Source organism: Microchirus variegatus (assembly GCF_963457635.1).
Source record: "Microchirus variegatus genome assembly, chromosome: 8".
In the NCBI taxonomy this organism is placed as follows: domain Eukaryota; kingdom Metazoa; phylum Chordata; class Actinopteri; order Pleuronectiformes; family Soleidae; genus Microchirus; species Microchirus variegatus.
In genome coordinates this window covers 27,134,669-27,149,033 of record NC_139809.1, presented here as the reverse complement: position 1 = coordinate 27,149,033, position 14,365 = coordinate 27,134,669, and the positions used below count along the sequence as shown (strand labels likewise).

Below are 14,365 nucleotides of genomic sequence, written 5' to 3'. Positions count from 1 at the left end.
CCATCTTATTCCCAAGGCTCTCTTTTCACCCCATTCATGGTCTGCTTTCTCAGATTTTTTTTTTTTTCCTTCCTCACTCCTTGTGGCCTCACATTAGCATGTGATACACCGTTTTTTATTTAATTTTCCCTTTCTCTCTCTGGTTTAATGTCCTTTACAAAAACTCGACATCAAATTGACCCTGTGATGTTGCAGGGATCAATAACGCAGTGTCAAAGTTTAGCCCTGCAAACACTAAGCACAATTTCTGCTTTCTACATGTTTGTATTACTGTTTTCAATCAATCCCTTTTTTTTTTTCTCCTGCTCTGCTTTTACACACAGTGGCGTCCATTCCTTCCTGGTTTGAAATATGAGGTGATAGATTCAGCCTACATTTCCCTGTACACAGGTAAGAGTTATTCGTCCCCTGCTAATTCATGATTGCATGGAAAGTTATTCTGCTTATTCTGACAGATTTCCTCAGCAATTTAAAAGATGACTTTCAAGCTTTCTGTTGTTTGCAACGAAGATACGGAGGAGACTCTTCAATGATTGGAAAAAATAGAGTTTGTTTGCTTGCCGCATTATAATTATTCCAGTCTGCTATCAATCATTATTGTTATGTCTTTATCAAGATGTCCTCTTCTCTTATCAAACTCAAATTCATAGTCTTGACATGCAATGTCTCATATGCCAAAGACTGACAGCCTGAGATGTTCTACTTGTGTCTCATTCACAGCAGAGACAAGAGCTCTGGCTTGAGTGGATGTCTCACCTCTCTAGCTCCAAGAATGGCAATGTGTCACAGGGATTGAGTGTCTTTAACGGGGGGGAAAATGCCAGCCACACAGAAATGATATGTAGAGGTTGTCATTTTGGGCAGAGTTACAGTGTTCGGTGGATGTGTGCCAAGTGCTGCCCTTCATGTTTAGTACTGACTATGACGGAAGAATCTCATCTGACTCCAAAATGACTGAGTCCAAGTGAGAGTGGGTTTTTTTTTTTTTTGGTTTTTTTTTTAACCGTCCCCAAACTTTTCTTGATTTGAACTATTTTCTGTGTTCAGTTTAATTAGGTCTCTGGGCGACTTTTCAATCAAATGCATATATCAGCGGTTGTAGAGTTTATTAAGCACATAGCAGTTGTTATCAATTGATTGAACTGCAGCCACTTGATATAAGATGGTGAGAGGTGATCCTAGAAATTGTGAAGATATATTTTCATCTCTTTATAATTGATATAAACTATGCCAAACTGTGTGCGTGTGTGTGCGTTTGAAAAACTAAATGAACTTCTGTTTTGGCAGCCTAATTATTCATGGCACATAATAACATTTTATTGTTTTGTTTAATTACAGCCCCAGCATCATTTCTCAGGAGTTTGATCCAAATGCATTTCTTAATACATCTTATTAGACACACACACACACACACTTTTATTACTGAAAAACAATAACATTACCCATGATTGCGTGGTACCACCATGTGGTTTGGGGTCTGGCTATCAGTGCCGGACAGAATTTAATGTTCTACTTTTATTATAAGAAGCTACATCATGTGAAATATATATCTTTTTTGTGTGCTAGTTTTGAGGATTTCAGCAGCAGTGGTAATTAAGTTGTCTTGGCGGGGCTTGTGTGCAGTTGAAACCATTTGTGTGAGCAACAGATGTGTCATTGTTACAAGAAAAAAAAAAAACAAAGTCCCCTCCTCATAGCATGTGCTTGCTGAATGTGTGTACACTGCTTCCCCTGGAGGATAACAATCATGCTGACCACCCTGTTAATTATAAACATTTTTCCCATCAGGCCCTGCTCCTGACGTGCCATTAATCACACATGGTCTCTCCTTCCCTTTTATCGATTGGTGTAATTATGACTCTGCTCTGTTTTAGTTTTCACCTAACTTTGTTTCCGATCTGCCCAATTCAGCTTTTGCTCCTCCCGTTGCTTCCTGTGTTTATTTCCCCTCTGCCTCTCTTTTTCTCTGGTCTTTTTCATATTATGGTCAGTACTATCCCACCCTCTATTTAATTTTGATAAACACTGAACCTATTTGGTTAATATTTGCATTTCAGCAGCAAATGGTAGGCATTCAACGTGAAAGTGTGTCTGCTGTAGAGCAGCATCAGAGAGAATGGAAGAGAATTATCCACATTGGTTTATCTGTCTTTAACTCACTCTCCACTTTCAGCAGTTTACACCTTAACACTTCTCCTCCTGACTGTAGTTCTCTGTCTATTTTACAGATGAGTCCACCCTGAAGATGAACAGTGTGGATCATATCCCCCAGACCTTGGCCAGTCACATCCGTCTCCCAGAGGAGACCCAGCCCCAGGGCCTGGAAGAGAACGGCAACATGCAGCATGGAGCAGATATGCTGAAGCCAGACCCAAGGGATACGTTCTACAGCAGTAAATCTACTATTCCACATTGTCCCTGTTTTCTGTCCTCCTCCTGGTTTTCTGCACTATCATCTTTTCATATTGACTGATTGACTGTCTGGCTCACAGACTCCAGCTCTACTCACATCTTGTCTGGCTGTGTTGCCTTTTCTGTTTCTCCCAGGTCTCAGATACATTTTTTTTTCTCTTTGTCTCTGTCCTCAGCTCCTATGATTGACCCCTCCCACCTGGAAAATGTTCTGCCAGCTTGTCTCTACTCCCCGACCTATGTCGTCAAAGATTTTCCCATCGCCAGATACCAGGGCCTGCAGTTTGTGAGTCCTCTAAAATCACCATCCCTCTGGGAGACAGAAACACACTGCCATACAATACGAGTAATGTTGATTTATTTTAGTGAGTGTCATTTGCGTTGTGCATTTCTATCAACCTGCTAATAAAAAAAAAAGTCCAACACATTCAAACAAACTTCAGAGTAAATGATCTGAGACGAAACAATGTGAAGGTGAGTAAGCAATGGCAAATACTGTTGAGCACTGCTTCCCTCTATAGGACGACATAAGTTACTGCAGCAGCTGCTGATTAAAGTGATGACCTGGAAATTAAAAATGCAAATCCTTTAATATTCAACAGGACTCACCATCATAGGTTATGGTATTATAAAGCAGGTGGCTTATTATCCTCATAGAACACTTCCAAAATATGTATTTACCACAAAAACAGTGTTTCCTACAGTGTTATCTAATTTTTGTTCACTGTATACTTTTCTTCAGGTTTATTTGTCCTTTGTGTACCCCAACGACTTCACACGTCTCACCCACATGGAGCGAGAGAACAAGTGTTTCTACAGAGAGTCGCCGATCTACTTGGAGAAGTGAGAACATTACTCTGCGCTTATCTCTTAAAGAGCCCGAGGGAGACATTTGTCTCTGTCTTGTATACACAGTTTGAGAAAGTAGTTATGTAAAATAACTGCTCCAGTGTTTGTAAAACTGATAGAACAGAATGAAGATGCATTGAAATGTTAAAACCTAAAGTTTGATGCCTTGTGTGTGTGCGTGTGCCAGGTTCGGTTTCTACAAATATATGAAAATGGATGAGGACGAAGATGACAGACCGTTCGTCTTCCCCAACCCATCTGGTAACTAACAAATGCATACTCCTGCATACACACACACACACACATGTACGTACTCACACACTCCCTCCATCAACTTTGTGTCTGCCTTCAGATTTCCTGGAAGAGGAAGAAGTGGTCGATGTCGAGGATGAGGTCGAGATTGTTGGCACAGTGTCGCCCAAGAAGCCCTCTCATCCCAGCCAGATCAGCCACACCTCCAACCTCTCCCATCATCACTCAAAGTCTGGGCCCACACCACAAAGCCGGGAAGGGGAGGGAGAGGAGGGAGCGATCACACTCCGCAGAAAGAGGAGAAACTTTTTTCGGAGGGATGGACAGATCGCTAGGGATCTGGACAGAGACTGGGGACGGGATCATACCGGGGAATCTATGAGACAGGACTCCAGGAAGAGACTCAACAAAACCCAGCCCAGGCTGCTTGAGTCTTACACTGACACTGTGGTCCAGGGTCGCTCCCTGTCCTGGATCCATACTGATCCTGTAGAGCAGGGACCTGGCCAGAAAGAAGGAGGAACAGGTGGTATAGGAGGAGGAGGAGAGAAAGGCGCTGTGACTCTACCCAAACTGAGCAAGTCTTCTCTCCTTTTCACCCAAAAGTCCTCCTTCTCTGCACTAACCAGCCGTGCCAAGCAGATCATCAGCAACTCCGCCCACAGCAACAACCCTTACGACAACAGCAACCGGCCCGCTGGAAGCAAGAATGAGGAGAACAAGATCTACATCACTCGGCCCCGGCCTGCCAAGGAGAGGGAGAGGGAGCGGGAGAGGGAGCAGCGTCGGGAGAGGAGGGAGGAGAGGTTGTATCGACACCCTAGAGAGGTGTTTCCAGGCGTCTTTTTGTACCAAACTGGGAAGACCACAAGGCTGGTCAACCTGGGTGCCAAAGGGCACACTTTAGGAAGGGTATCAGCAGGTAAAAACCTTGTTAGTGTCTCTCAGGGGAAAACATCTCATAACGGAAGCATCAAAATGACAACAAGGAGCAAGGAACTTCAGAGTGCCGCCACAGCTGATCTATCCAGTAAAGAAAACCCACCAAATCACCACCACACCACCGCTGCAGTTGCAGTGACATTGAACTCCACAGAAAACGCACTCCACGGTGAGTCAAGAGTCACTTCTTTCCTCGGGCGCTCCGAGATCACAGAGCCAGAACCAGAGGAGGGTGAGATGTCCGACTATAGCTATGAAGAAGCTGAGGCACGGCCAGGCTGGGCAGAGGAGAGCATCAATTGGCAGCGAACCTTCTCTGTCAATCCAATGGACTTTGAGCTGCTGCGATCGGACTGGAACGACCTGCACTGCAATGTGTCTGGCAACCTCCAGCTGGCAGAGAGCGAGGTGGTGGATGTTTTGGCCCAGTATATGGAGAAACTCAACGAACGCAATGGAGGGTAAGGATACAGAAGAAGGGAGTGACAATAATGTGAGGGGGGGGGGTGGCTCATGTTCTGCTTCAGTCTCGTACATTAAAGACGTGGTTTCTCATGCTAGCTATTATGTAACTTCACTCAGAACGTATCGGTCATGCCCTGTTGCTCTGACTTTTTGTTAGTTAGACCTCTATGTAACGATAACCACTTTCTGCTGCAGTGATCACAAAGCCTTATTTGTGCGAACTCGCTTGGCCATTAACTTTTCTCTGTTTTCATTTTCCTCCCACGTCACGCCATGCTGGCTTCACAGCGCCACGGATAATGAGCAGCAGCATTTGGAAATGATCTGCCCACAGTCAAACGAGAATTAATGCAGTTGTCAGCACGATACAGGAAATGTTGTTTTCCGTGTGAAGCATTTTGTATCCTTTTCAAATGTGTATATTTTAACCCCCCCTCCCCCGCCCCATCCCCATCTGTGCATCAGAATCTACACCCTGCTGAGAATCGTCAATGTCGAGAAGCGGCGTGACTCTGCGCGAGGGAACCGTTACCTGGTGGAGCTGGAGCTGATGGAGAGAGGCCGCAGCGTTGTACGTCTGTCAGAATACATTTACCTGCTGCTCCACCGCGGCAGGCAAGGGGACGAAAGTGTGGAGAACACAGACTCTGCGCCGGCCTCGGCACCTGCCTCGGCCCCCTCCACTGACACCTCCAGCCTCACCACCCCGCCGCCCCCTCCCTCCAACAAGTCGCCCGTCCGACCTGGAGTGACACCATGGAGTACGGCCTTTGCTAAGCCTCTGCTCTGTCAACCTGTCATGCTGCAGTGGAGGAGAGATGTCATGGTGCACTTTGTGGTGCCAGGTTAGTACAACTGAATCATCTGTTGTGTATACAGTCGTATCTGTTTTATAGAAATGCTATAAAGAAAGTAGAGTGTCCCAAACTTCATGTCTAAGCGTCTAAAAATTCTACGAATCCTCCAAGGCCCACACTCAGTTGCTTTAATAAATGACCATAAGTGAGAAGACATATGTTGTGGTTAAATACTTTAAAAAAAAATGCATTTTGTTTTGAGTAGTGCTGAAACTAACAATGTTTAATCCAGTGTTTTTCAACCAGTGTGCCGTGAGAGATCGTCAGGTGTGCCCTGGGAAATTATCCAATTTCACCTAATTGGTCTAAAAACATTTTTGAAAACAAATAATTAATTATCTGCAAATAATATGGATATAAATATTCAAGACACACTGGTTTAATCTGTCTATTATTTTCTGGACTAAATGTTGTTTGTTCAACAAAATTTTCATAGGTGTTTCTAAAACTTTGGTCCATGAAACAAAATTATAGTTATAATGTTTTCTTTGTTATAATAAGCATGGAAACCAGAAAATATTCAAAATGAAGAACTTGTTTTTATATATATCTAACCAATTAATCTTCAAGTACTGTATATTGATTATCAAGTAATTGGTTAGATTAGATTAGATTTTAAAACGAGTTCTTAAATTGTTGCCTGTTGTTGCAGCCCTCGTTTCGAGACATCATATTTTATCATGTATCTTTATATCTTTTTAAGAAATAGGCTTTAATAATTTTATAGCACTTGAAGCAATCACGAAAATGTTCTTTTTGTGATCCTCAGTGAAAAATCAGGCTCGCTGGGTTCAACAGTTTATTTCTGACATGGAAAATCTTCATCGCCAGACCAAGGATGACAACTTCAGCATCATCATCGTCGACTTTGAGAGTGAAGACATGGACGTGGAGCAGGCACTTAGAGAGAGCAGTGTGCCAAGGTGTGTGTGTGTCAATAACTTTAAGATTTCAACATTTAATCATACATGACCAGCTTTGAGATTTATGCATGTGTGTGTGTTTTCTTGTTTTGACAGATATGAGTATCTTAGGAGAGAGGGGAACTTTGAGCGCTCAGCGGGACTGCAGATGGGAGTGGACACTATCGAGGTCAGAGACACAAACACACAAACAACAATATGTGAGCTGGCAGAGAAAAGCCACTCACTGAAGGTCGGCCGCTCACATTGACCACATGACCTTTACTGGCTGATGGACAGACAGAAAAGTACACTCATGCATAATGAATGCATCACCGCTCAGCTCTGTCTGTCTCTGTCTGTGGAACTTATCTCCGAGCCGCGTCCCGCTTCCATTCTCCCTCCCTCGCAGATCCCAGCCGTGGATGATGGGGGAATTTGCTCAGACGGCGAGCCGCATTTCCTCTGTCATGCGTGTGCCACGGCTGTCGCATCTGCTCACACTTTTCACGGGTTATTTGTGCGCATGTGTGCTCTCACGCCTCTCCTCTCTAGCCGTCTCTTTGTCAGACGCGCAGCCGCTGGGAACGCGGAGCGGCTGGAAATGTGGACAGACGTTGATCTGTCGTTTGAGTGTCGGCGCTGTCGTGGTGAGATGACAGGCCTGTCACTCACGTCTGTGAATGACCTACAGGCTGTAGGAGTCAAGACAACCGATTTACTCTCTTTAATCCTAAAATCCCATATTGGTCACGTCGTATGAACATGCACTTGCATACACAGCTTGCAAAGTGTGCTCCAGCGGAATTCAAACTGAATTACTTTTTCTGTGGAACACTGGAACGAAGGTTAATGTGCTCGTATGTAACTGTTTTGTTTTGCATTTCCTCCTGCAGGATAATCACAGCATCGTGTTCCTGTGTGACCTGCACATCCATTTTCCTCACAATTTCTTGGAAAGCATCCGGAAGCACTGCATCGAGGGACGCCTTACTTTTGCTCCTATCGTCATGAGACTCGGCTGTGGCAGTTCACCGCAGGAGCCTGATGGTAACGCGCAAAAAAACACATGTTATGTGCAAGGGAACACACACATACCATCATATCGGGGCTCATCACTCAAATTCACTCTCCAGTTACAGCAATCTACACTCACCTGCCATTTTATTAGGGACAGAGGACACCTGATCAATGAGGAGTAGCACCTGCGGTCCTTGTTTGTAGCAAGTGGTTATTTGAGTCACTGTTGTGAGTTAATGTTATCTTTATTGCATTTCGAATAAGTCTGGTCGTTCTCCTCTCACTGGACAGTTTCTCTTTTTTAAAGCTCACATAGAGTGGTCCTGTTGCACATATATGTTAGTTATGGAGGTCTACTTACATACATGAACTTGTTTTTATGGTCAAAAACCTCCTAGTTGCTGTAAACGAGCTGAGAAGACAGAGTGTGTTGTGATTGGCCAGCCAGGGTAGAGCCTTCCCAACTGTCTTGTGATTGGCCGGTACCCGGAAGTGACATATTCAGCACACCCGCTCTCAGAAGTGCAGCTCCCCCCTCTGGAACGGTGGATGCACTGCAACTCATTATCGAGTAGCTTCTTCACGACTCCCCGCCGCAGTCCCTTTTATGATTTTATGAAACACCTCCACAACGGACGTTATTCTTCTTCTGCGGTTCAATGTATGCAACCGGATGTGCCCGGACTAGTGCCCGGAGCAGGACGATCTGCTGTTCAGGATAACCGGTGTTTTTTTACGTAACCGGACCGGGTTTTTTCAGAGATCTCGCTGAGCCCGAGATTACAATAAAACACAGCGTTCTCAGCAGTGGCTGAACTGTTTGTTTTGAACCTTCAGGGCTTCTTAAACAAGGTAATGACGCAGATACACACTAAAAAACAGCGTTAATAGGAACTTCCGGTCTAGGTCCGCTTTAAGACTCTTTTCTGTAAAAAGATCTATCTAATAAGTAAATGAAGTAATAAATGAAGTAAAGGTGTATCTAATAAAGTGACTGGTGAGTGTACAATGCATTTGTGATACACATGTCCAATTTACCCATACTTGCATCAGACACACACATAATATGTGTGTATGGAATGGCATACACAAATGTTGTTGTTGTTTTTTAATCATCTACAGGTTATTGGGAGGTGAATGGTTTTGGTCTGTTTGGAATCTACAAGTCAGACTTTGATAAGATTGGAGGGATGAACACAGAGGAATACAAAGACCGTTGGGGTGGAGAGGACTGGGAGCTGCTGGACAGGTAACCCTGACCATTTGATCGATACAGTAACAAGGGACTGAAGACATTACCTGGTTACCATGATCAGTTTCTATGCTCCCTGTATTTCCTCCAAAATGAAAGATGCAGGCAACTTCTAGAACCTTTAATGTTGTTATAAAGCGTTGAGCTCAGTTCAGTTTCTTTAAAAACAAAGCTTAGAGGGTTTCATTCAAATTAATTGAATTAGCAAAAGTCTTAAATGTCTTTTAAATGGACAGTTTATGAGACAATAGGTCTCTGAGCATAGACCGAGTAATAGGTTCCCCTAACACAGTACAGTATGATCTTTATTGTTTTTTTCTCCCAAAATCTTTTGTGAATCTATATGTAGTTTTGGCTGTATTGTTCAAAAATAACTTAAAACTCTATGTTCCATATATATAGTTTATTGGTAATATGACCCTGATAAGGCTAAAAAAAAGAAGTATTTCCAAGTTTTAACCCAGTGTTTCACCCCCTCCTCTTCACTTCAGGGTGCTGCAGAACGGTTTGGAGGTAGAGAGACTTCGTTTGAGGAACTTCTTTCACTACTTCCACTCCAAACGAGGCATGTGGAACGCTCAAAACAAAAAAACTCCTAAGGGATAGTGCTCCCTGCTGGTCGGAGGATCCCAAAACCTACCTGCAGATTCACTGTGTGTGAGAGAGACCGTTGGTAGCTCGCTCACTGCCTGATCTCTGCCTTTTTTTCGAAACCAGGCGTCTTTTCATTGATGCCTCCGTTTTCGCCGTCGGGCCCCTCTTTTTATGCTCGTATGCTGTATGAGGAAAAGTCCGAATTTGAACTTGAGCTGTTTATGCAGACACACACCTGAGTCGTCACTTTGCCTACTACTGTACAGAGAGAAGACAGTTATTTTTGTTCTCCTTCTCTCTGCCCCTTTTTTTGGTGCAATGTTTTCAGACGGACTGGGATGCAGCTGTTTTTGAGTGTGTGTGTGTGTGTGTGTATACTGTATGAATGTGTGTATGTATGTGGGGCGGGGGTTGCTGCTTTTGTGTGCTTATGATGACAGAAAGCACCTTTTTTTTCGAACAAGGGGATGTTGAGACAACCTAAGATCTGTTTTTTTCTAACACGTCCTCACGCGGGCGCTTAACTGAATGTGTGTCATACAACGTTATTCGGATAGATTTGGACACGGCGGTGTCGCTCAAATAGGGGGAACTGTGGCTATGAAAGGATTTCGGAATACATTGACTACTACCTGTTGAATATCGTTTAACCAGAATGACCAAGGTGCTGATATTTTCCTGATTAAGAAACAAAGAGAGTTTTAAAATCATATATATACATATATATATATATATATATGTATATATATACTTTTTTAAACAGACACAGACAGATTTGTCGTCTTTAGGTCTCTGTCTGTCGCTCTCCTTCTGTATCTTTTTTGTTTTTTTACGTCATCTTCCATCTCATACTAATCAGTGCATCTCATGACACGACATTAAAAGCCCTTCTGCGGTTTTTTTTTTTGGTTTTTTTTTAACAGCAGTACTAACCCAGATCGATGGTAGCTATTGGTTTACGAGTTGATTCATTTGTTATTAACTAAAGTTTGTTTTAAGTTGTATTTATTTAAACAGGATGTTCATTTGTATGGATGGTTTACATATTTAAACTCTCTACCTACGGTATCCTCCATTCCTTCCAGATCTCTAACCTCATACTGACAACTGGAACATTAAACTGTTACAGGAGGGATAGCTAAGAAGCTTTGATTTAAAGTTGTCTCGCCGTGCAATTTCTGAGCTGGGTGTTACATTACAAATATTGGGCTTCGGGGGGAATTAAAACACTCACAGAAACAGGAATTGACTTAACAAAACACTGACACTCGTCTTTTGAGCTTCTATAAAGCTCCAGCATAAGGGAGACCGGCTCATGTACTGGACACGATGTGACAAGGCATGGCTGTTTCATAATGTGTGCCTTTTATCAGGGTTTGCAGACAGTTTTTAATCATAATATTAATAATTTTTATTATTATTATAGTTATATAATAATAATAATGACTCTATGGCAAAAGATTACATGGATTAATACAACTTTATTTATCAACAGGACTGTAATGTCACTGTAAATTTAGATTTACACTGTAAATGAAGGAAATATGGTTATCTTAAATGGGATACAGGTGTTTTGTTATCACATAAACCTAGAGGGGAGGGGGTTTGGTTATTGGTGAGCCCAGTGTTCTTATTAATGAAATCGACAGTGTTGGTTTAAATGACTACTGAAGGGAAGGGAAAGGAGGTGTGATGGAGACTCGGTGGCAGCTGCTGTTTCGCAGGACGACTCCTGCTCCCGTTACTTTGGCTGGAAGCCGAGCTCCTAATGCCTCTGTTTATACAACACGGTACTTACATTGTCGGGGAGAGGCTGGAGGGCTCACGGCTGGACAAATGTGTGGATGGAAGCCAATGATCTCTTACTGACTGCGTGATTGTCCAAAAGTAAGAAAAAAGGCCCTCCATGACTCTTGTCCCTGTGCAGGAAAAGGGTAAAGTAAGTTGTTAAACATTGACATGCGATTATTTAAAGAGGGAAAAAAAAAAAAAAAAAACAGCGTTAAAAATAAGACAGTATATATATATACACATATATATATATATATATATATATATATATATGTATGAAACATAAAAAATAAAAATAGGAATATACATTCCAAGGTAATTTCTGTGAAATTGTTTTGTAGGGAAAAGGTTTTAAGAATGTATTGTACTTTTATTTTCATCTGTTGTTTTTTTGCAAATAAAATTTTATGCTTACATCCACACGAGTGTGTTCTTTAAAAAAAAAAAAAAAAAAAATGTTATCTCAGTTGCTCTTGCTCAGTGTTGTTTTTGTATTGACAAGATGTTAAGAGTTGTCCCCTGACTGGCCACACGATGGTGCACTGTAACTGCTTTTACCTGTGCAAATGTGCTTTTTTTTTTTTTCACCAATGGGTCGCATAATGCTCGGTATATAGTATATAGTTTATACATATAAATTCTGCCTGTTGGCTGTGACCCATGAGTCCTCTTAAATTAAATCAAGCCTATAGTGAACTTTCAAAGATTTCCCCTTTTGGGGATCAATAAAGTACATTTATTCACCTTAGAAATTCAGATCCACACTAAAATGTTCTTCTTTTTCTTTCAACAAACAGACCAACAGCTATGAAAACCTTCTGTAGTGAGATCATATGAAAACCTTACCGTTGCTCAGCCATCACTATCAGTTTACCAACTAACTGACACAATCTCACATTCGTTCTGTGCTATGACTAACGCAGAGAAAAGTGAAAAGTTATGAAGCGATCTTGAAACTAACACATTGAACAGAAGTGACATGTTTTGGAAAGGTCCTATGTTTTAGAATGCATTTAATCATTTGCAGGGCGTGTTATTGTGAAACGTTGATCCCCAGTGTGTCGCTTTGCTGGGGGGGGGGGGGTCATGCGTTGATGTTGGCCCCGAACATGAACGCACACAGAGAGCCCATGAGGTCACCAGCCATCGTCTACACCACAGCTACATGAGGTTTGGATGAGGCAAGTGCTAAACTCCTGTGATCTCCTCTACACTCTGGGAGTGTATTCTGAAACCATTGACTAAAAAAGAAACATAGAGGCAGGTTTTACTGAACTGAAAGGTTGACTCTGTTTTCAGTTCCCCTGACTGAGTGATTCATAGATCATGACGTGTGTCGGAAGGCCGTGGTTTCCACTTAAAGGAAATACAATGTTGTAGAAATTCCTGTAACTCACACGTCTTTGTCTGTACAGGGAAAAAAAATGCATTTTCATAATGTGCCGTCGTCTCATAGGCATGCATTGTAAGTGTCCTTCCATAAACCTGTTATGTAATCGTACTGTACTCTGGAGACACACCCTACACTCTTGTCTGTGTGAGTGCAGCATGATGGGAAGCAGAGATTCACACGGACTCACATTTGCATGTTTCGATTGCGTTATTTCACCTCATGCACGTTGCACCACCTTAAGCAGGATCAACAAACATGTCAACACAGCCAAACTGTTCCATGTTGGTTCCTCTTTTCTTCAGGCATTGCCTCTGCTGAACTGGTACCAACTGTTAATACCTGCACGTAATACCGTATTAGAACATTTTATTTTATTATACCACATGTTGTCAAGTAGAAATAAGAATATTCACACGATGACCGTGCTTCAGTATTTAGGGCAATCCTGCATAAGCCTTTAAAATGCACTTTCAGTGGAAACCCCAAATCAAAGCAAACACTTCCACACCTCTTCGTCATCATCATCATCATCATTACCAAAAGCTTTACAGATTTCATTTTTGGTTACAGGCTGCAGGTAAGAGATTAGCTGACGTGCAGGGACAAAGCCATGTTCTTCCCTATGAGTCAACATAATCTGTTTCGATGAGCCTTTTGGGTTCCGGGTAATTTACGAGAATCATTTTTGCCACACTCAAATAAAATGTGATTACAGGCTTCGCTTATATTTAATCTGGAATGAAAACAAGAAGCATGGAAATGATAAATACAAAATACATTGACGCGAAGCTTCAAGGATGCTGTGTCTCTGTGTGAAAACAATTACAGCTAGGTGTGCTCGAGGTCACAGGGGTTAAAGGATTGGATCAACAAAGTGATTCACGAGCAATAAAAAAAGAAAAACGAAACAAAAAAGAAAAGTATAGAAGGGACCGACAATTGAGCAATGTTATAATGATATGATATTAGGGATAAAAAATAAGGCACAAATAAGATAAGGAAGAATCATCCTGGCTATAATGATAAAAGTTTTAAAAAGGTGACATTAAAAGCAGAAAGTGAATTAAGACCAAGCCTTCACCTGTGTGTCTTTATGACCAGGCAAGGCATTTTATTTAAAGGTGCCATATGTAAGAATGTGGCCAAAAACAGTTACTACATTCAATTTAAAAATACTGAGGTCTTTTAGGTTTCGTTTTCTGACATAACTGGCAACCCTTGGTTGCTCGGCAGCTGAGACGCAACTGACCGCAATGATTGGTAGACAGCGGTAGGTGGCGCCACATGCCGAGACATGATTTCAAAACATAAACATGATTTGCAGTCTGCTAAATATTTTTTTATGCAAAATGCAAATATTTTGTCTGTACTGTTGTTGTTGGTGAGTTCAGTTTGTTATATGAACATTATTCCTGAGTCTCTGTGACATATTAGGAGGATTTTATGGCCAGTTGCTTTAGATTTATTACATAATGCACCTTTAAAATGCACTTTTCATTCACAAAGGTACAGTAAATAAGGTGGTTAACACAACATAAACAAAAATAAGACAAACAAAACAAAAAGAGCATAGAAAAGTAACATGTTATAAAGAATATAAGTGCTGAAGAAGTGAAGGAATGACAGTAAAATAATA

The 14,365-nt window shown here is 41.9% G+C and overlaps 1 protein-coding gene across 1 annotated transcript in view; it reads left to right on the top strand.

Moving 5' to 3' along the window:
• The window catches only part of b4galnt4a (beta-1,4-N-acetyl-galactosaminyl transferase 4a), a 188,881-nt gene extending 179,184 nt beyond the window's left edge, over positions 1–9,697 (top strand). Inside the window, exons 9-20 of the mRNA XM_083894111.1 lie at positions 324–390; positions 2,229–2,393; positions 2,589–2,698; positions 3,155–3,255; positions 3,449–3,522; positions 3,614–4,916; positions 5,386–5,765; positions 6,547–6,700; positions 6,797–6,869; positions 7,576–7,729; positions 8,822–8,948; positions 9,443–9,697. Of these exons, the coding sequence (XP_083750237.1) occupies positions 324–390; positions 2,229–2,393; positions 2,589–2,698; positions 3,155–3,255; positions 3,449–3,522; positions 3,614–4,916; positions 5,386–5,765; positions 6,547–6,700; positions 6,797–6,869; positions 7,576–7,729; positions 8,822–8,948; positions 9,443–9,557 (2,823 nt within the window). The 3' untranslated portion in view covers positions 9,558–9,697. The remainder of the gene's footprint in view (positions 1–323; positions 391–2,228; positions 2,394–2,588; positions 2,699–3,154; positions 3,256–3,448; positions 3,523–3,613; positions 4,917–5,385; positions 5,766–6,546; positions 6,701–6,796; positions 6,870–7,575; positions 7,730–8,821; positions 8,949–9,442) is intronic.
• The last annotated feature ends 4,668 nt before the right edge of the window (positions 9,698–14,365 follow it).